Source organism: Urocampus carinirostris, chromosome 4 (genome assembly GCF_059441175.1).
Source record: "Urocampus carinirostris isolate Australia breed hairy pipefish chromosome 4, RoL_Ucar_1.0, whole genome shotgun sequence".
Lineage (NCBI taxonomy): Eukaryota > Metazoa > Chordata > Actinopteri > Syngnathiformes > Syngnathidae > Urocampus > Urocampus carinirostris.
Genome location: NC_142352.1, coordinates 50157478 through 50180924, shown reverse-complemented (window position 1 = coordinate 50180924; position 23447 = coordinate 50157478). Strand labels below are relative to the sequence as shown.

General features: G+C 39.6%; 1 protein-coding gene across 1 annotated transcript; it reads right to left on the bottom strand.

Moving 5' to 3' along the window:
* Window positions 1-255: 255 nt before the first annotated feature.
* LOC148368088 (saccharopine dehydrogenase-like oxidoreductase) lies at window positions 256-23447 on the bottom strand. The gene is made up of 12 exons (XM_088334802.1): window positions 22924-23447; window positions 12792-12904; window positions 12330-12410; window positions 9571-9700; window positions 9432-9481; window positions 9221-9351; window positions 5845-5962; window positions 5473-5592; window positions 4791-4847; window positions 4422-4533; window positions 4238-4319; window positions 256-861 (listed from the first exon to the last, which is right to left on the bottom strand). The coding sequence occupies exons 1-12, from the start codon at window positions 23120-23122 to the stop codon at window positions 771-773; spliced, it is 1284 nt and encodes a 427-aa protein (XP_088190928.1). The 5' UTR covers window positions 23123-23447; the 3' UTR covers window positions 256-770.

Below are 23447 nucleotides of genomic sequence, written 5' to 3'. Positions count from 1 at the left end.
GATCCTTTGCAAACAATGTCAACTAATGTTCCAAAACATGTAGCAAAGGCTAATCTCAGAATCAAGATAACATCAGTATTTAAAACTAACAATATTTACATTTTTTACTTACCAGAGCAGAGTGCTTGAATGGCATCCTCTATTTACAAGTCACTGATAACATTTCCAGTAACCTGAATTTGTTAAAGTGCAGCAAAATATTTTGGTGACCACAGCAATGTGGAATACATCCAATTATTGATGAATCCCACTAGATGTTTTTGTAGCACTGGCTTTATTCAAGAGGTACTCAGCAAAATGCATCACACGAGGAGAAAATGAGATAGGTGACATTGCAGACCACAAAAGCTATGTGAAAACTTAAAACCATATGGTGAAATTATGTTCACAGTTCAAGCATCTAACTGCATCCAACAAAAAGCATACACACGCACGCACAAATGTGCCCTTCTCAAAACTACATGGGTCTCTTCCTAATGCTTAGAAAGCAATTGTGTATTTAAACAAATATGTGATTGTATGATACAATCCTGAATTTTACTGTTACTCAAGGTAAGCCTTTGCAAGTCATGGCATATTTCTTTGCAGAATGCAATATTACTATTACGTACCAAAATATTTCAACAATAGTCTTTACCATTGTGATCTCTCAATGCATTTCAATCATGAATCCTCTCTTCTAAATTGGAAACATCCCCATTGTTTATTCTGCAGCTACTTTCAAAGGCTCCAAAGTAAAACCTAGAGCACAATGTCATAAATGACCCTTACTAGATGACAGAGAACTGAATGCCATGTTTGTCTAAGCGCTTGATCAAGGTAGTTTTCACGAATGCAGCTCCTGGTGTATACACTCCGCCACTAGTGAGAAGAAAAAATTAGTTTTAGAACAAACTCTGGCTTTAAGAATATAGTACAGGAACTGCATCATTTCACCCCAGTGGCGTCACCAAACATCAGAAGTGGGAGGGCACAACTTAATACCCCCAAAACATTTTTACGCAGCACTGATGCGCATTCAACATAACCAACACCACATCCAGCAGGAGCTGACATCAGGTTTCATTATTTAAAACAAGACCGCTCAATTCTAGACACTTTTCCCTTGTCATCGGTCAATATGCATTATTTTCTTGCTGACCTAAATTCGTTGCATGTAAAAAGTATAAAAGCTCCCCTACTTACGACCATTCGAGTTACATAAAACTATAGATACGAACATTTTTTTCAGGATTTCCAAAAATACTTGGACATTGCTGTAAGTTCGATTTTGATTTGTGCGCCTTTTTCCGAGTACAGGGGAGTACTGTAGTGCTTCTTTCCGCCACTACCGGCGTGTGGTGGCGCTGTGAGAGGTCACCCAATATCCACCCCGAAGAAATCCACATCCTCTTCCTAGTTTGTGTGTGAATATTATATACTATATCTCCAGTCGGCTAACTCTTGAAGCTCATCTTCCAAAACTAAGTTAAATTTCACTTTATCTTTATAGGGCATATTTTATTAAATGTTTATCTTTTTGTACAAAACAATACAGGTGACTTATACAAGCCTTAAATCAGTGTCTGAAACTCATGACAAAAAGTTACCGGACACCAGGGTAGACAACTCTAAAAAGTTGCCCGCCCAGCCATGAAGTTGCCTGCCCAACTTGAAACACAATAAGACGACTAATCGCAAAAAAAAAAAAACGTTTGTTAGCTTCTTTTGAATACTTCTGGGGCTGAGGATTTGGCTTGATTCCTAACCACTTATCCATCTTTCTTATGTTCTCTGTTCGTCTACTTTGGAAAATTATATGCAAATGCACGACCTTATAACGCTCGTCAAAGTCTGGAAGCAGGAAGTTATTTGATGCAGGCTTCTGATCGGCTGCCGAGTATGCAAATTGCCCAACGAACCGCAATTTCAAAATCGGAATAAAGCACAAGTTTGATTTGAGAAATTTTATTTTTTGGGGAAGGGGAAAGTTGTCGGCCACCCAGCCGGAGATGTTTTGTAAGTTGTACGCCCGACGCAAAAGATGCATGCCCCGGATGTCTGGGCAGACATTATTTCAGACACTGCTTAAACATAATTATATTTACCTTAATCATACATTTTATACAAACATAAATTCGTAAGTAGGGCAGCGTCTGTATACAGTATATAAAAGTATCAGTCTATACGTACATTGTAAAGTACCGTAAAATTCAGACTATAAGCCGCAGCTTTTGTCACAAGCTTTAACCTCCTGGCTTATATATGCATTTTTTTCTAAAAGCCACCATGGGGCGCCCAAGCAGTAAAGCGTGAGACAAGTGGAATATATATGTCGAGGAGGACACAAGTTTAATGTAGCTTTGTGCATGAATAAAACTAGCATCAACAGACCCTAATCATGGAAAAGGTGTCAATCCCCCCCAAAAAAGAGGGGGGGGGACTCCTATATCGGGAGTAATTTTACAGGTGTTTATTTGTAAGTGTGGCCACATAGCCACATTCTTAGACAGTTGATTCAATTTATCTTTCGGCATTATCGAGTTTTGGGATAAATATTTTACACTGCAGGATTCTGTGGATTGTTCTTAATGTAACGAAGCCATTTTCGCTGACATTCAAAAAAAGTTGGGGGCCACACAGGGGTCAGCAATAAATGATTGGTGAAAAATTAATGCCATTAATTGCGAAAAATTAATGGAATGGTTGCTTAAACTCATAAATCCATTTATTGCAAAATTTAAATAATTAGCAATTATTGCGACCCATTAATTGCGAAAATATTCGGGCTCATATTACCTATGAAAACCGTAGATATCAACGTTATTTAACAACGGCAATGCTTTTCTAAGAAATTTTTAGCGAAAATTTATTACTTTTGCACATATTTTTATTTCAAAACCTCAATTTTTGACGATGATTTTGAAGTAAGGCCGGCCTTATATTCGGGGAAACACGGTAGCTGTACGTACGTAGTGTGGTTGCAAAGCAGCTTTTTATTGGTCGGGACAAAATCGGGCTTGTTGATTGGCTCACGTTTTGCCTCAAGCACGTACGTCGTGGATGCACATACGCACACGTTGTACACCACTACTACTACGCTGTATTGATTGTAATCTTCGCACGGTTATGGGACCGAAGGAAAAAATGGTTAGAGAGTACTTCACGCAGATTGATGTCGTCAACGGCAAATGGCGCTGCTCATGTGGCGCCGAGCGCATCCAACGGCACAACACCATTTGGAGCAATTTGGAAAGCCACATTAAAAGTCAGCACTTGAAGAAAGAAAGTGATGCAAAGAAGCAGGAGTCATCCAATCCTGGATCGATAGAAAATTTCCTGTCGTCACCGGCTAGTATACCATTAAATTACCAATTAATGGCTAGAAATCCAATAAATACTTATTAATTGGCCTTGCCGCGAAAAAATTAACATTAATTTTTTCGCACTTAAATATTTATTTTTTTTCCAAAAATCAATTACTGATGACCCCTGGGGCCACAGTGAAGTAATAGTGAGGCTTTACAGTTTACGGGTATATTTTAAAATTCTTGAATCCCAAGATTTTAAACTTTCCAATGATATGTGGCATGACATATTTTAGTGACTGGTGACATCATACAGACACGTATTTGTTTGTCAAAAGTCCAGCGACCCGCCGGCAGAACATTAAGGGAATTAAGTTACCGTATATTATTAAAACTCCGTGTACCGTCTTTATTTGTAAGTATCTCATGTTTCAATGTGGGCACATGCGGCTTATAGTCTGGTGTCTAACTTATAGACAAAATATTTTGGGTGCGGCTCAATCTGGTGCGCTCTATAGTCCAGGATTTAAGGTAAATATAAAATGTATTAAATATAATTTCTAGCCAAAAATCTATTCGTTCATTTTGTGCATAAAATTGCATTATTATTGGTAATAAACTGACCAAGGGAACCCAATAAATCTGTCGTTCTGCGTTTTTATTTTTCATTTATTTTCCTTTGTTCCTTTTTAGCATTTGACTTTTTCCACGCTATTTTTAATTTTTTGCTTGTCATTTTCAGCTTTTCTTTTTGTTTCATTTTTTTCTGAATCCTCTTTTCTTTGGGTGGGCAGAGCATACCTGTGGGTGGGCACTGCCGACCCCTGCCCCCCTCTGCTAACGGCCTTGTTTCACACGACATGCTGCTCGTTGTCAAATACATATGAAAGGGCTAAATATATTTGACAAGTAAACTTGTAAGGCTGCATTTTCTAGGAGTAATGTCTCACCTCTTGGGCATGGCTGTTGATTCGTCGAGCATTGTGAGGGCTGCCTGCACTAAAGCAATGGGCGTGGCCACATAGCCACATTCTTAAAGAAAAAATGTTGAGGTGAACAATATTTAAGAACTTTTGGAACCGTTTTCAGGATGTCTTTTTAGGGTATATTTCAAAGTAATGTAATGTCCCTTACCTGGCCCTTGAACTAGGGTGCATATTTTGCCGTTTGGTTTTCCCTGGGTAGGGTCCAGGCCCTCTGTATAACCTTCTCCAAAGAAAGCGAACCGAAATGATGATGATTCCATCTAAAATAGTTATCATATTTGTGAGTGCAATTCAATAATTAAAATGTCGTCCATGACTATCCTCAAAATCCATTTCATAAAGGTAAACTTCCAAATTTGTTAAGTATACTTTTTCGTGACTTATAATACAAAACCTCAGTTCAATAAAAGGTTGGAACACATGCCTTAGAAATCAAACTGCAATTTGTTACATGATTAAAATACAATTAAAAGAGTTTCAAAGTATCTCGTCCCATTCTTTCACTGCACACATTCACCTGCTTCCGGGTAGGTCCAGCCTTGGAGAAGAGTCCAAAGGAAAAGAACTCTGGGTGCTGGGAAGCAACAAATACAGAAAAAAAGACTTAAGTATACAAATATTTGAAGACCTTCCCATTAGTCACTTCACCAGAGTGGTGAAATTACTCCTTTTTTAAAACGAGGAATTAAGCTGTGGTTGTAGAGAATACATAAAAAGACAAAGGTCTTATTTATAAAATGCTCATTAGCAAAGTTTAGAACCATTAAAATTGTGTAACCGCAATTATATGACCTAAATATGAGCTAAACAAGTCTATTCAAACTATCGTAAACAAAAGTCTTAAAAGGCTGTACAGACTATTATTACATTATACCCTTGTGAAAAAACCAACATGAGGAAAAGGAAAAACTCAAAAAATTCAGGTCATCTCCCTCGAAAGTATGCTGTAAGGCATTCCTAATCTCTGAAGGGCGGTAGGACGCATTACACTGACAACAACAACCAGATAATGGTGCTCTACAGTATTTGAGTCAGATCAGGAGGCTTGTCCTGCTACTGGTAACCATGGAAACCAGTACTGTTTGTATTTTATGTGTAGAAGCAAACAAAAATGTCATGGATGGGGATGGGCGCCAGGCTGTACTTGCTCAAGACACACCTCAGGAAATGGTACCTAGACCGGGATTCTTTCACTTTACCTTGACAAGGAGGTTACGTCCAAAACTGAACTTGACAAAGAACCAGAACAGCATGCCGGCAAACATTAGTTTGATCACGTTGCCAATGCCACCAACACCAGCATAAGCTCCATATTGGACCTTGAACCGAGAAAAGTTGAATTGAGATCATGTTGGCGAGTTTCACACATTAACATTAACACATACAAAGAATGACAATACAAGGAAATTATTATTATTATTAACAATAAAAAGCCATTCCTGATTACAAAATGGAAATACTGAGATAGGCATATAAAACAATCAATAAAAACAAGTGACTTTTGAAAAACTGTTTTTCCACAGTGCCTAACAAAAACATATTTCTACTATAGTATTTTTGATTAAACCAACCGCAATGTCTTTATATTCCTCCACCAAGAATCGCTGAGTTCTCTTGACAACTGACGGATCAGAGCCCATAAAGGGTACTGTGTACTGCTGGATCTCATTACTGTAGAACAGTGCACCCCTACAAAGACAGAGGAAGTAGTCAAAACCAATTTGTATGACAGTAAATCTCCCAGATAATTTCACAAATACTATCCAAACACACATGGTAAACATTTGCAAAATGGAAAAAAAAAACAACAATCAAGTAATAGTACAAGTAGAATTATAGACCAGAATACAGTGATGGGCCATGAGGGCCTGCAATCATGTGATGTTAATAATTTTTTGTCCATGAATTCTTCTTAAACAATTACAAATTGTCAGGTTCCTTTAATTGCTTTTTCCTGGTCGTGCAGATGTGTGCTTTCAAATGCAAGCATTTAAATTACATTTGAGCTAATAGTTGTAACTAGGCTAAAAAAATAACCCCAAGCCCATCACAAAAAATCCTGAAGGCCGTGTCCCGTAATATCAGTGTTAGAGAAAAACTGTTGGTCTAGCCAATCAGATTGTGAGTTGGCATCTGAAATCCCGCTAGCGGCCGTTAAGAAAAGTCACCGGTTTCACAAACTATGATTGGCTAGGAGGCGGGAACTCACAAAGGCGATCATGCCAATAAAACAAATTGAAGAAGCTCATCCATAATGTATACCATTTAATTGAAACTCGACAGCTTGGGTTTTTTTTTGACACCTCCCGAGGCTGCCCTCTGTTTAGTTTGCCTGATATATTTAAAAATATCGACACGATTGTCATTATTATGTTTATGACTGTGTATCATTTTCTTGTTTGCCTTACAGCTTGGCACTATGGTCTTTTTTTTCTGCACTTTTTAATTTACATTTTGCCGCAACTGGAACCTGGAGTAGATAGATCGAGAGTTTAGTATCTCTCATGATACAGAAGTTTGTTGTTCCTGACGGACCAGTTTGTTTGTTTTTCTTCCTACATTTTTTTTTTAGTTCTTTTTTTCCCCAAATATGCTTATCTTTGGATTTTATTTGCAGCACAGTCAATAAAGTCTACTAAAAGTCTACTGCATGGGAGGAAGAAGCCTACATTAAGGGAATAAAAAATATTGTCAAAACTAGTAAGGTACTCTCCAAACCACACCACATCAATGGAGATCTTTGTTCTTCTCATCTTCGCAATTTAAGAATTTTGGCCATGCTCAGGTCACAATTTTTCACTCTGGGTTAAATCAGAAGGTCAGGGGGGGGCAACTATTGTCATACGCAGGGCGTTTTCTTTGAACCCTCTATTACAATACCAGATATGAATGGCCGTTTTATTATTGTTTCAAGCAAATTTTTTAAACATCCCCGTAATCATGGCCTCGATGTAAACACCCATATGGGATGATGGTACATTTAAAACAAATTTATTTTCGTCCTTACCCAATCTAACAGACCACATGGTCATTATTGGCGGGATTTAACCTAGTGCAGGGTCTTAATCTAAACAGATCTTCTACCAGACCCAAAACTATCTCATTCTTCAACTATCCTGAAATTCCACATAGACCAGGTGGAACTTGCCGACCCTTGGAGAACTACTTTTCTTTTTGACAAGGAATACGCATTCTTTTCCCAGTTGCACTATAGCTTTTCTCGGCTATATTTTTTTTTATAAAAAATTGTCATACATTGCTACTGCCTGCAAATACCACCCTATAGTTATCTCCGATCACACTCAAACATTGATTCATATTACCTTTACTACCTGCAGAGCTGCCCACAAACCCTGAGAATTAAACTCCCGGTTACTTTCTAATCCCAAGTTTAGGGATGTTCTCTGGGAGCAAATACAGCTCTTCTTTGTACTTAATGACATCTTCAATATTAGTAGTTGTATACTATGGCACTGTTTCAAGGCTTATATTCGCGGACAGGTTATCCCATTCGTACCCCATTTAATAAAAGAAGAGCCTGCAAAATTAACCTCTCAGAACAAATTAGCAGTATGGACACAATATATGCCACAAGTCCCTAACCCATTATACAAAAAGAGATTATAGTCTTAATATGATCTGAAACTGAAATCCAGCTTTTACAAACGAGGCAAAGTTTTTTTTTTTACATGGAAACTGGGAAAAATATTGGCATATCAGGCCCATGCAGACCAAAGAAGATTTGTCACCCCTTCTCTGATTACTACGCATTACATTGTTCTTCTGAGATGCATTCTATCATCTGGCAAGCACCCAGTGATGTAGACAGTTTGTTGTGCCCTCAAGCCTATGTAAATTCCTCTGGCTATCTGGGTGGCCCGATATCAATCGCTGAAGATACAGGAAGCCTTAAGGTCCGTGGAAAGTTCTAAAAAATTTACTGTACAAGCTCCAATTCTAGCAAGTGTTTAAAGATGCTTTTCAAAACTGTTTTTGCTGCACTAATAACTATTCCTCGAAAAGGACCAGGACCCCCTTCTTTGCAGCATTTACAGACCAATCCTCCTCAAATATTGACTTAAAAATTCTAACCAAGATTATTGCAATTCGCCTTTAAAAAGTCAACCCTACACTTTTAAACCCATATTAGACTGGCTTCATTTTAAGCCGTCAATTCTTTGACAATACTAGACGTTCATTGAACATTATCTGCCTATCATCAGTGTCCGGACCAGCTGAAGTTGTTCTCTCACTAGATGCACAGAAGGCATTAGGCTGCGTAGAGTGGAGATATTTTTTTTTTTCATTTAGAGAAAATTCGAAATTGACCTAAATTTTTTATCACGGGTCAAAATTCTTTATTCATCTCCCATACTGAGGATCTACATTAATGGTGTAAAATCTGATACATTTTCTTTATCTCGTGGTACCTGTCAAGGATGACCCATCTCATCCCTCTTATTCGCACTTGCTGTCAAACCACGAGCACTGTGGCTTACACCAAAGGCCCAGTTCATGGAATATCCAGTTTTGGCTTTTGTAATAAATTGTACCTGTACGCTGATGGCATTTTGCTTTACATTCAAATCCAAATACATTGTTTCCTTCAATTTTGAGGAATACCTCCCCATAAACTTAGCTGCCGAAGGTGCTTCTGCTGCCATGTTACATTTGAAGAAAACGTCAAAACTGAAATACCTTAGCATTACTGTGTCTTGGTCACCCACAGATCTATTCTCTTTAAAATTTCAAAAATTACTAGAACAATACTAATCTGACGTTACTAGATGGAACACACTTCCTCTGTCCTCAGTAGGTAGAGCTAATCTAATCAATGTGATAAGATTCAATGGTGTGTTCTCAACTACCTCTGTCACTCACGCAAGTACAACCAAACTCGTACAAGGCATTTTAAAAGATTTCAACTGAAAGTGTAAAATACAACACCTGCGTTTTAGCTTGTTGCCAACACAAGGCAATGGTTTGTAGTTAAACTTCCGGCGAAGACTTTGTAATTTCTGGCTGTCCGCAAAGCCGTAGACAGCCGACTGCCATGTTCCATCATGGATGCATCCTCCCTGCCCCGAGAAAGCAAACATATGCTACAGTCACAAGCAGGAAATCCTTTGCAGCATCTTGTCTGCAAATTTTTGCTCACTTCCGGGCCAGCATCGACCGTCAGGAAGCTCTCCAATGCAGTTAGAGTACCTACAGGCAAAGTGATCAAATATCGGAATTCCGAAAAAGTGGGGGTTGCTGATGAGTTAATTGGTCGAAAGCATGAAACGTTCATATACCCTTGAACTGCTCCCTTGTGTAAAGCACTCCCAAGTCAGCAGGGATGGAGTCAAAGCCACAGCTTCCGATGATGTACACGCCCTTTTCGGCTGCCATATTATGGTAGTTCAGTTGCATGCCTTCAAGAAACTGCCCACGAAGAAAGTAAGTAAGTAATAAAATGAAACGATCAATCATATGAAGATAATAACGAAGAAAACTTGCGGCCCTCAGGATGATAGTTTGAGGCCATTGCCTTAATGACAAAGTTAAAGAGACGGTGTGTAATATTTGACCACTACAAATGAGTGTGAAAATGAGTGTTAAAAATTACAGAGACACAAAGTGACCATAAAACATTTATCTTTTATTTTTTTTGCCATATTCTTATTTTTTGGGTACCATCGACAGAAAGGTGGCAGGCAATTATGTCAGCTTTCTAGCGTTATGGCTCATGTTATATAAAATGAATGCAAGTGTTTCATATTTTGATCATATATTTTTGCTAATTATTTAAATCAATATTTTATTTATTTAATGAATTACATTTTTACCCATAGGAGGCACTGAATAATACATACTGTCCTTTAAGTGCGTATTATGGATTATTTTCAGGGTTAGGTAGGGTTACTTTAACTTGATTACTTTCAATTACTTTTGGGATTACCCCAATACCAAATATGTTAATAAAAGACAAAAGAAACTAAATATGAATAAAATGACAAAATTTTGTGCAGGCTTGGGGAGTAACGGAACACATAGAACGGCAAAAATGATGTTGGCAAGCTGTTTGGATTCATTTTCATTTTGTTTCTGTCACATTTTGTGTTAGTTTTGCCGGAGATCAAAGCCAGGAGAGAAGGCTTACCACGTGTTGTAAGTCATAATTTTATTCATATTTAGTTTCTTTTGTCTTTTATTAGCATATTTGGTATTGGAGTAATCCAAAAGTAATTGAAAGTAATCCAGTTAAAGTAACCCTACCCAACCCTGATTATTTTTTTTACTGATTGAATGATTTTCATAGGATTTTTTTTTTTCTTTAGCTTTTATCTTGTGTAGGGAATTAGGGAAAAAAATGAAAACAAGGTAATGTTTACTATCCAAACGTGTTTATCCAATTTGGCCCAACCCAACCTAGACCACATCTTTGGCGCCCCCTAGGTAAATTGAATTTGAAACCTCTGCTATAAGTGATCACTACCAATACTTGTTTCAGCAGCCATTTTGTGACTGTTGACCCCCACAAGGTTAGAAAGTTTGCTTGTTTTAGGTAACTGCTCTGTGAAACTGTCAACATGGTACATTTTCATCACGTCAAGGGACAGATTCATAATTTCACAAAACAAAGATCCACCTAGACCAGCCATATTCAAAGTGGTTAATGTGTATAGACGCTACCCTACCAACGAGATGGGCGATCGATCGTAAGTTGAATTTTTTCGTGAGTTTCTTCAGTGCTATATTTTGTAAGTTTAAAGTTTATACAAGTAGGTTTAAGGCTTGTATAAGTAACCTGAATTGTTTTGTACGAAAAAAAAAATTCATAAAATAATATGCTCTATAATGATGGATACATTTAAGTTTAACTTACTTTTGGGAGATGGGCTTCAAGAGTTAGGCTACTTCCTCCTCCGCGATAAAAAGTGGCTGAAAAAAGTGTTCAGACCATTTTTTCAACCGCATAAAGCTTTCTTATCCCACTTTCCTTTCAAAAGAAACGTCTCGCCTCTTCTTTACACCAACCATATTGAATGGATGCATGAGATATTAAACAATAAAAACGTCAAAGTTCTGAGCGTGCTGGAGATTCAGTGCACATAGCAATGTACACACGAACTATGAAGTAGATTCTGCATTTCTTCTTCGGGATAGATGCTGGGTGACCTTTCACAGCCCCACCACACGCCGGTAGCGGCAAAAAGAAGCACTACAGTAATGTCCTGTATTCGGAAAAAGGTGCACACAATACAAAATCTAACTTACAACAATGTCCGGATATTTTTTGAGATCCCCAAATTTTTTTTTCGTATTTAACGTTTTACGAAAGTCAAATGGTCGTAAGAGTCTGGATTTAGAAACACACAGTGAGTTTTGACATCCAGAGCAATTTAAAAACAATTCTACACCTTGAGCAGATGGTAGTGATCATATGGGATTTTATGTTACTGGATTTTAATACTTTGTTAAGTATTTCATGTCTTTAACGAAAGAAAAAAATATATATCCTTTTTCAGTTTTATGTTGTTAAGTTCCATTTAATCAAACATAACAAATACAAATGAAAAGAAAAGAACTTTCGCACTACATTTATTTTGGGGAATTTTATTTAGGCAAAGAACTACTGTCTGGTAGAGGTAAGATCGAGCCCAAAATAAACCAGCCTGAACCAACCCAGCCCAGCGGGTATTAAAGCCCAACCGCGGCCAATTTACTTGAAGCAAACCTGAATTGAATTATTTATTTCTGAACACTCAGGAATAGGAGGGTTTTCTTTTGGGCTGACGCCGTCAAGAGTTTTGGGGCGGACTCGGGCCTAAGCTTTACCCCTACTGTTCAGTATCAGTGAGAACTCATACTAAGAAAAAGTGGCCTTGAAACACCCAATTAAAATAAAAACAGATATCGTACACACATTTTAAAACACATTCACGAGCTGCTACGGCTATTACCAGTAAAAGTAAAACAAGGTTTACACAAATGAATAAATGTCGGTACAAAACTTTGGCCAAATAGCCATTTTGCACAATAATATCTCACAATAAAACAGCTCCAGCACCTGAGGTTCTCCAGAGATGTCAAGGTGATGCGCTCCATTCTCCACACAGGCTTTCACCACTGGCTCACCAAAGAACCGGTACTATCATTGCACAGAGAAATAAATACAGACATAATTACAGATTTCACAGAATTAAATATGAAGTATTTAATTAAAATGTTTTTGAATTTAATTTCAAGGGTAAACTAAAATGATGATGTGGTAAATTTGACTCAGAGATAAACTTTGGTTTGAAACAAGAACCTGTGTGAATCACCAGATGCAAAGCAGCATTTCTAGTATACAAAACATCCTTGTGCTCCGTCTGACAGAGGTCTTCATTGTGTACATTAATGATTCAGAGTGTGGCAACGTCCAAGGAAAGGAGAGGCATTGTCACAACGAAAAACAATGAAAATGTTGGCGACAAACTGTTATATTTTTATTCAAAGAAAATTAAAAAAAACAAGAAAGAAAACTTACAGGTCCCGCACAGTTCAGAACAATGACAGCCTGCTTGCACATGGCCGCCAGAGAGTCTGGTTCCTCTACATCTGCAACAATGATGTCCACTCCGGTTATCAGCTCAGGCTTTCCTGCAACATGAAAGGAACTTCAGTGGAGTCCAGAAAGAAAGTGTACAGTATCATCAATGCCAAAACTGTAGTCACTAATAAACCAACCTCATGATACAAAAAGCAACACTGTCATATATGCTTTGGAAAGAAATTAGTCCACAATAGACGCAAAATCTTGGGCCTTGGCTCATACCTGACCAGAGATTTGGTCGGGCCTTAAATGTCAATTATGAACTCTGGCACAGGTTGGGCCTCTCTCTTGCTGTTTTTATTCCCAATTAGTGACGTGTCATCCGGCAATAAAACAGCTTACCCTGCAATTGAAGGTCTGTTGTGTGCTCAGCTAGCTTGTTTCTGTTCATCTCATTCTCCAAATTTCTGAACCTAAGCCCAGGAGGTCGGCGACGTAATGGTTGACCGACTCATTGGGCTGCTGTCGACGCTGCTGGAAGATAATTCGCCGCACCATGGCGCTCTGTGGAGTGGTAAACTGTCTGGATTTCCTGGCGGGTCAGAGGCTTCAAAGGATGCATTGGACCTCACTGCACAGGCTATGGATTACCATTGCCCGCCTTCGCGTGTCGCTAGCATCGAATAGCCCAATGGCTTCAATAAAAGTTCCAAAAGATCCAAACCAGCAGGGTCACTGGACTGACTGATCGCCACGCATGGCGAGGAACGGAGGAAGCCCCATCCTTGTCGCCAATGTTATGTTCAATAAGACTCTAGGAAAAGGGCTTTGTGCTCACTGACATTTGTTTACAGTAGGCATTCTTAATCACCACAGCAAACTTTACGGCTGTGACATCACGCCTTTTTGACATTACCCTGAGGCTGTGTTTACACATGCAGTATGTTCTGTGGTCCCTTTTCTTTGTCCGACAGTGCCGGCATACCAATCAGCGCATGCATGCATGTGCGCGGTATGGCAGCCAAGGTCACGCTTTCTTCCTCCTCCATCCTCACAAACAAAATTTGAAAATCTGTGTTTTTCCAGGCTCAGTCCCTCTAATCAAGTTAATTTGTCAGGCTTGTGTGGTGTCGGGTCGGATTTTTTTTTCATGCACGATCTTACCTCTAGTGCACAGTTGAAATCTTGGACTCTCCAACTCAATTGAGTCTGGGGCCACTGAAGTTAGGGTCTGGGTGAGGTAGGGCCAAATGGGGTCTCCCCCAAAAACAGTTGAACACCCATCCAAGGTAGTTTAAACCATGATAAGGCAAGTACCGTAAACTCCGGACTATAAGCCGCTACTTTAACCCCAAACTTTCAACCCTGCGGCTTATTCAGTGATGCGGCCAATTTATGTAATTTTTCTAACGGCCGCCAGCGGCGCGCGAGTAAAAAAGGTAAGATTTAGACAGGTGGAATATATGCGCAGGGGAAGGCTGCAACTTCCTAGCTTGTGCACAAATTAAATTGGCGTAGACATATCCTCATCATGCAAATTGCAAAAAGAAAGGCGCTTTCAAGCTAAATGCAATTGAGCAGTCCGATAAAGAAGGAAACAGAGGTACTGCACGTGAACTTTACTTTGAGAGCGTGTTGCTGGCGTGTTTTTGAATAATGGAGCGTGGGACGACGTCTATATGACAAAATCTCTTTCCCATACTGAAGGAAGACGACTTTGATGACGTCAGTTATAAGGAGGAAGATGAGGACGGTTTACCGTGGTGTATACATGTACGTTATGTTTTTTTTAACAGACTCGTTTAATGTGTCGCGAGCGTGTTGCTAGTAGAGTTTTGCTACCCTTCACAGGCACGGTTTGGGATGAAAGTTATAATATTATTATTAAAGCTTTGAAAACTCTCTCGGGGTACCGTCTTTTTTGTAAATATGTGTAACCATGTATAATATGTATTTGCAACTGTATATTTTAGTAATGTATTTATTTTAGAAACTTATTCTGATATGTTTTGCACGAGCAAATGAGAAAGAAGGGGCGGGGCAAACGCAGGCTGGCGGGAAGTTGAGTAAAGGTGAGACGCGTTTGTGGACGCGGCCGACAGTAGTGGTTATATATTTTTCCCACCCTTACCTTTGGAAATATACAATTTTTTCCTTGGATTACTTACAACGGGCACCCGGACTCTGCAGGTCTGCATCAAACCTTAAGAACCGGTATCATTTTCCGTTCATTTTGCCCGCTGTGATTTTTGAACTGTGTCAGGTATGGGTTAATTTGTGTTTGTGGACTCTATTCCTGGGGGAAAACCGTGGCTTTATCCACTATTAAGGGCAGGCAAAACTCTGTCGCAAATCTGGCTGAGGTATGTGATCGAATTTTTTGTGGAAAGTGCAGGACAATTGGACAATCCTATGAGGAATGTATCAATAGCAGAAAATGCAACCTCTGTGGAGAAACGAACCACCTCTATAGAAACTGCCCGAAATCGTTTGCTAACAAATTGAAAGCTAGGAAGGCAGTTAACAAAGATAACAAAGACAATGAAATGATGTCAGACAACATAGATAATTAAATGAATAAATGTAAAAAGACAATGAAATGAATAAAGTTATGGAAATACCAAATGAAAATGAACAAGAAATGAATAAAGTTATGGAAATACCCAATGAAGATGAACAGGAAATGAATAAAGTTATGGAAATACCCAATGATGTTGATCAAGAAATGCACAAAGAAAATGGGCAAGACAAACAAATTGAAAATACAAATGTCCCTACCAAAACCCCTGGAGGAGACCAGAGAATCAAATTTGAATCAGGAAGGACCTGGAAATTCTAATTCGATTTCTCATAAAATACCTGAATTTGGACAAGACAAACAAATAGAAAAGGCAACTGCCACTCCAAAAACACATATTAATCAGGAAAGGCCTGGAAGAGAGTCCAAATTAGCAAATTTGTTTGCTACGCCACTGCCGGGATTGGGAGAAGACAAACAAATCGAAAAGGCGAAGACTCTCCAAAAACCCATACGGGCACTGGAAAGAGGGGTAAAAGTAGGACAAATTTGGGGGTGGTGAAAACACCGGAAACAAAGAGAAGAGATTTAGAAGAAAGCCGATTGCCGATGAAAAAGCCCACGAGGGAACTGTATGAAGTTGAGCCGGAGGAAGTCGGGGAGGGAGAAAATCTGACCCTTTGGAGGCAGGGAAGTAAGAGACCCCTCGATAGGTCCTCTGGCTCACCCCCTAACCCAAAAAAGGGGAAGACCTGGAACCACAGACAGAGAGTTAGAGGATTCCAGAGTTTTCCCCGGTGAGTCTCCAAATGAGGTACTGCTCTTAAGTGATGTGTCTGACACAGGTGACACTCTCGATGATCACCAAAGAATGGACTCGGATCCCCCAGTTTTGTCTAAGTAGTTTAAATACATTAACATCAATTATGAACATTACATTCTCTACTATCAATGTGAGAAGTGTGAGATCAAAGGTTAAGGCTCACAGCGTTTTATCGTTCTTAAAAACTATCAGAACGGATGTGTTTTTGCTACAAGAATGCTGCATCCCCCTTCTAAAAAATTATAAACAGTGGGAAGATATTTGGCCATATGGAGTGGCTCGAATGAAAACCGTAACGATGGGGTAGCCATTTTAATAAACAACCCTCAACTCATCATAAAGGGGAGTACTGTGATGAAAGACGGACGCGCAATCTTAGCAAGACTTTCTTAAATAGGGAACGATTTCAACCTCATTAACATATACGGCCATCCCGACATACAACTTAGGTACGAACTCTTAGAGGACATCCAGTCGCATATGCTAGGCCATCAACCACTAATCGTGGGAGGAGATTTTAATTGCATCCTAAGTATGAAGGATAGAAAGAGGACCAATGAGGAGTTTAAAGTAGATAAAACATCAACTTTATTACAAGACATGTGCCGGACATTTAAACTGGAGGACTGTAATTATAGACCTGTGTCAAACCTACCTTTCCTTTCTAAAATACTTGAAAAAGCAGTGGCACAGCAGCTGAATGATTTCATATCCGAGAATAACCTTTTTGAATCCATGCAATCAGGATTCAGGGCTAACCACTCGACTGAGACAGCTCTGATCAAGGTAACAAATGATCTCCTACTGGCAATTGATTCTGGCGCTTCATCACTTTTGCTGCTGCTGGATCTTAGTGCTGCTTTTTGACACAGTGCACCACAATTTGCTACTAGAACGGTTGGAAAAATGGATTGGTCTCTCAGGAACCGTCCTCTCGTGGTTCAGATCCTACCTCTCAGATAGGACGCACTGTGTTAAATATGGTGAAATGACATCTGAGCCCTTTAATGTTACCTGTGGTGTTCCGCAGGGTTCAGTGCTTGGCCCTCTTCTTTTCAGCATTTACATGCTTCCATTAGGTGATATTATTCGCAAGTACAATATCAGCTTCCACTGCTACGCAGACGACACTCAACTATATCTTCCGTTGGAGGAATCTCCCACACTAAACTGTGGAAATTTGGAGGCCTGCCTCATTGAGACAAAAGAGTGGATGTCACTCAATTTCTTGCGTCTTAACTCTGAAAAGACCGAAATGTTAGTCATTGGTCCATCTAAATGTCGTGACTTATTCTCAAAAACTGCTGTGAACATTGACAAATGTCACATCATACAGAGTGACTCAGTTAAAAATTAAGGTGTCATATTTGACCCTATCCTTTGAAATGCATGTAAAGAAAATTACTAGAACCGCTTTCTTCCATCTTCGTAACATTGCTAAAATCCGTTCAATACTGTCTCAGTCGGATGCAGAAATTACAATTCATGTGTTTGTTGCCTCCTGTCTCGATTACTGTAATGCACTACTCTCTGGTCTCCCGAAGTCTAGAATCAAGTCTCTTCAGCTGGTACAAAATGCCGCAGCGAGGCTTTTAACTAGGACAAAAAAGTACGATCATATAAGACCGATTTCGGCTAACCTGCATTGGCTCCCAGTTAGCCTTAGATGTGATTTCAAGGTTCTCTTAGTATTATACAAAATCATACATGGACTTGCTCCCTCTTATCTTTCAGATCTGATTTGCCCCTACGTCCCGGTCCGAAGCCTACGATCTGAGAGTGCCGGTCTTCTGGTGATCCCAAGAGCAAAGAAGTGTTCTGCTGGTTCGAGAGCGTCTTCCATCCGGGCACCGGTGCTGTGGAATGCTCTTCCCCCCGAGATCCGATCTGCAACCTCAGTGGAAATGTTTAAATCTAAGCTTGAAACTCTCTTCTACTCCATAGCATATGAATAACCTACTCTTCTCGTCGGCTGAAAAATAGTCTGTGTAATATAGTGTAATAATCTGTGAAGCCCTTTGAGACTCTTCGTGATTTAGGGCTACACAAATAAAAATGACTTGACTTGACTTGTTTCAAATCCATACATCCAGGAAAGGAGGGCTTCACCTGGTTTAGTAGTGACAATGCCAGAGCCTCTCGAATAGACTACATATTTAAGAGGGGTTTAGCACTGAGTGATGCAAGATTAATTCCTGGTTTTTTTTTCGGATCACTTGCTACTGTCCTGCTCTCTCTCATTTTCTTCGGGTATGACTGTTGGAACGGGTCTGTGGAAGTTAAACTGCTCCCTGCTGGAGGATAAGGCTCTAGCCGCACAATACAGGGAGCTGTACAAAAACTGGCAGACCCTTCAAGACTCGTATGATTCACAAGCACAATGGTGGGAGATGAGAAAGAAACGAACACAGACCTTTTTAAAAATGCAGGGGAAAACCAAGAAACTTATAGAGATGAAACGCACGTCGGGACTACAAAGAAGACTCCAACGCTATTTAATCCTAACAGAAAAGGGGATGGACTTTAATGATGAAGTCAAAGAGACCAAACAAGAACTAAACGCTTTGGCGGAAATAAAGAGCAAAGGCATCATGATAAGAAACAGAGAAAGAGAAATAGAAGAAGGGGAAAAATGTACACGCTACTTTTAAAAAAAAATTATGAACAAAAATGAGGGGCTTTTTAAACTTCAAAACGAAAACGGGCAAATAACAAAGGAAAGTAGTGAAATAACCAAATTAGTCGAAGACTACTACAAAAAAATATATGAAAAGAAAGAAACACATGAGAATGAAATGGGGCATGTATTAGATCATATTTCAAGATCAGTGCGTCAAGACCCCTTTTTAACATCGGACTTTACCCAAGACCAACTGAATGATTGCATAAAGACTATGAAAAAAGGCAAATCACCCGGGGATGACGGGCTCAACCTCGAATTTTACCGGACCTTTTGGGATATTTTAGCACCAGATCTGATTACTGTTTTTAACAAATTTTCCAGTCGAGACAACATGCCAGACAGTTTCAGAATAGGGATAGTCACTCTATTGCACAAAAAAGGAGAGAAAATTGACTTAAAACACTGGCGACCCATAACTTTTTTAAACGTGAGCTGTAAAATTTTCAGCAAGCTTCTAGCAACACGAATGTCTGTAGTCTTGGGAGACTTGGTTGATCCGGACCAAACCTGTGCCATCGTGGGAAGGAAGATCAGCGACAGTCTCATGCTGATCCGTGACACCATTTGTTATGCGAGAGACAGAAACATGCGACTAGCGGTCCTAAACATAGACTTTGAAAAAGCCTTTGATCGAGTCCAGAAACCTGCTGGTATGGAGGTGCAGGCACATCCCCCCCATGGCTGTGCTCCAAATGGCTGTAGATACCATACAATCTGCGAGCGGCGGGCCTAGGACGCAGCCATAAAGAAGAATCGTCTGCACCCACCCGGAGGGGGGAACCGGAGCTACACTGTGGGGGTCCCGGCAGCAACGGCATGGGTTGTGGAAAGTAGAAGTAAGAAGGGAGAGGACCCACACAGAGGACTGGAAGGATGCTGCTTGGGAGGGTGGGATGGCAGAGCTATGTCCTTGCACAATAGTATTGCCCTTTACACGTTGGTTAACTACTGTTAAAAGATAATAACTCTGAAATTTTTTAATTGATGTTGAAAATGTCAGGAAAAAATGTTAAAACGTCATATCGTCACGTCATATTGTCAGATATAACAAAATTGTGAATATGCTTGATGGCTGTTGAGATTGTCGTGTTTGTTTTGCTGCTGTTGGTTTCGGTGGATTTGTTCAGACCAAAAACAATCGACTTTGGCCTGGACGGATCTATTGACACTAACAAAGATGTTATATAATGAAATTGTGAATATGCTTGATTGCTATTAAGATTTTCGAGACGGGTTGTTCAAACCTCACATTGTGTTTGCTGTTAAACGTCATATTGAAATATAATATTGTGAATGTGCTTAATTGCTGTTGAGATTCTCATGATTGTTTTCTGTTATTAGTCTCAATAAATTTGTTCAAACCAAAAAATTTGTGTTTGTGTTGCATTATTTCAATGTGGGCGCATGCGGCTAATATACAGGTGCGGCTTGTGTATGTACAAAATCGGTTTTCCTCCCGAAATGTAGTGGGTGCGGCTTATAATCAGGTGCGCTCTATAGTCCGGAATTTACGGTAAACATTTTTGGTAATTGGACTAGGTGACACATGAAGAAAACTTTTAAATCGTCTGCATGGTTGCACACAAAGTTTATTAAATTATGACTGTATATTCAGTATTTCAAGGCACTTTTGTCCTCACCAATGGAATGGTCCCTCCAGAGGACATCAGGTCTACAGGGTCCATTGATATTTTTAAGAGGTGGCTCAAAACCCACCTTTTTAATATGGCTTTTAATTCATAATTTATACTTTAGTTTGTTTCATTTAATTTCTAATCTTTACTGTAACACATTTTACATTTTATTTATAATCATTTTTAGGTTTTTGATCAGGAGTTGTTAATTTTAGTACTTATTTTTTATTATTTCAGTGTTTCTTTGGGTGGGTGGAGCGAGCACGACTAGTATGGTGTGGTTTGATGCCAGGAAACCCTTTCCTGAAGCCATCTGCTGCAACCAGTATCAGTGTGGATAAGCCACCCTCAGGTTCCGTTCCTCACATGATTTGTCTGTGCCTTGCCATAAGTGTATTTAATAATTGTATTCAATTGTGTGTGTCTTGGTGTTCCTGGTTGTTGGGGGGGGAGAAGGGGATTTTTTTTTAGTTTATTTTTTTGTAGGTTTCTAAACAGCACTTTGAGAGGCAATCCATTGTCTGAAAAATATTTTACAAATAAAATGTAATTGGAAATTTGGAAGAAAAAAATAAACAAAAGGCCCAGGCTTTCATTTGTGGATGGTAATGGATATTGCCAAATGTTTTAGTACAATGATTTAATTTTTTTCACCTGGCATTTTTCTGTGCTTAACAGAATAGAATCACTGTTCCAAACACCACATAGGATCCTCACTTGTTGCAGTCAAAGAACAAAAAGTGCCTGTCATGTGTTTGAAATTGGGCTTGCTAAACAGTGAGATGGTATGTTCCATCAGCTGTTCTATATTCCCAAAGGACAAAAAGAAACAAGAGTGGGGAGGAGGATCAAAGGTATAACCATACCCATGTAATCCTCTAACGAGACGGCCATGAAATGTTCCTACTCTAATCTAGCGATGGGCTTTACTCGCCATGTTTAGAACGTTACATGCAGACCAAAGCCGACCTGGAAAATTAATGGCATACTTTGTTCGATTTCATATCGCGTTCCAAATGATGCAGATCAGGGGTGATTTTAGGTTCAAAGCTTTTGGGGAGCTGAGCACCCAGAGAGTCTGACTAGTTAAAAAAGTATTCAATTAAATAAGCGAAAGAGGAGCAGAGGGCAGGAGTGGTGCTAGGAATCAAATAGACCATTTCAAGGCTGTGGAGCATTTTGGGCACCTCTTTGTTCACATTTTTGTTTTGCTTTACTTTTTTTTTATCTTATATATTATTTTTTACATCATAATTAAAAGTGGTGTCCAGAACTTCAAAATAGTCTAACTGCGGACGCCATCTTCTGGCTGAAATCATCATTGTGGTCAAGCTCCTTTCGTCGTGTGTGCAAGTATGACAAATTATTAGACGCGCTCGAACAAACTTGTCCTTTTTCATCTTTTTGGGGTTTGGGTTGGCATTTGTGCTGTATTCGAAACAGTTTGGTTACTCTTTTCATCTTAGTCAAAATATGAGAAAACTGATCATGCATGTAAAATAACTCTCCTCAAACCAACTTTCAACGATTTAGGGACAGCTCAATTGAAGCAGCCCATCTTTAAGTATACCCGAATATTTATTATGGAAAAGAGACCTTTAAAACTGCTAGAATTAGTGGGGGCGCTTTGGTTAAATTTGGGGGAGTTTAAGCACACCCAAAAACAGGCACCTTATGCCCATGATGTGGATAATCTAGCACAGTGGTGTCAAACAGGGGGCCCGTGGACCGGATTTGGCCTGCTGAGGGATTGAATCCGGCCCGCGAGACAAAGCTTAGGGAAGCGCAAGTGAAAATGGGCTGCAGGTCTAAATATGTCCAGTTGATGTTGCCAAAGCCAGGTGCCTCTCACAAAGACGCTGTACAGTACTTGTATTTCTTTCTCTCTCTCTCTGTCTCTGTCTTTTTACCTTATTTTGCTCTCTTCCCTTTTCCCTTTCTTCGTTCTCTCTTTTTATTAGTCTTTGGATTTATTCATTTCTCTCCTAGCCCCTCTCTCACCATTTCTCTTTCTATCTTGTTTTGTTTCCCTTCTCTCTGTCTACTCTCTTTCTTTTTCATTGTCTCACACTCTCATTTTCTCTCACTCTCTTTCGCATTTCTTTCTCTTTTTTCTTTCTCTCTAATCTACTAGTCCGGCGCGGAGAGAATGTTTTGTCCATCGTGTGGCCCCCGAGTTAAAATGGGTTTGACACCCCTGGTGTAACGTGATGAATATTTGAAAATTAAAAAAATGCTATCAATTCTTAAACTGAATTGGAGTTCAAAAAGAATGATTTGCAATCGTATGTGGTTACTTGGTCGCCCTTTGGAATACAGCAGAAAGGGTCGAAGTCACTCCTTGGAATTATCAGGCGACTTTGGCAAAGAGGAATACGAAATCAAATGTTCATGGTTTTAGCAGCAACACAATACACACCAGCTACGCATAAATTAAACAAGAAACAGTAATGACTTTGAAAACAAACCGAGAACCGAAGCCGTCTGCTCCAGAACTTGTTCCAACCTTTGCTTGCTCCTGCCGGCAACGGCCCACTTAAGATTCCCCTGCGGACCCTCGGATGTGGTCCGGGCCACCTCCTCCACTACAAACTGTCCCGTAAATCCGGACGCTCCGAAGATAACCAAATGGTATGGTCTGCTGGACGATATCTGAACGTTGGCCATTATGAAAGCAACACGGAGAGGCGAGCACCTGATTGCACTCCTCTAACCGGAAGAGGAGCGAGAAAATTGCAGGATAATCTTCGGTTTGACGTTACAAATTCTGATCAATCAGATGCAGGGAAAGTATCGTGATAGTGGCTTCGATACTCTACAATGGATACTCTTCAGGTTGACGTTACAAATCCTGACCAATCACGTGCAGGGAAAGTATCGAGATAGGAATTTCGACACTTTACGATGGGTAATCACCAGGTTGACGATAAAATTATGAATGAAATGCACACTGTACTACCCAGATAAAATGTTACCTATTTGGTACGCCGAA

Excerpts from the sequence above, each read along its gene's own strand:
- LOC148368088 (XM_088334802.1), bottom strand. The coding sequence starts at position 23,122 with ATGGCCAACGTTCAGATATCGTCCAGCAGACCATACCATTTGGTTATC. Across the intron at positions 5,593-5,844 it reads AGGAATATAAAGACATTGCG|GTCCAATATGGAGCTTATGC; the intron begins GTTGGTTTAATC and ends TCTCGGTTCAAG. Across the intron at positions 862-4,237 it reads TCAACAGCCATGCCCAAGAG|TGGCGGAGTGTATACACCAG; the intron begins GTGAGACATTAC and ends TCTTCTCACTAG.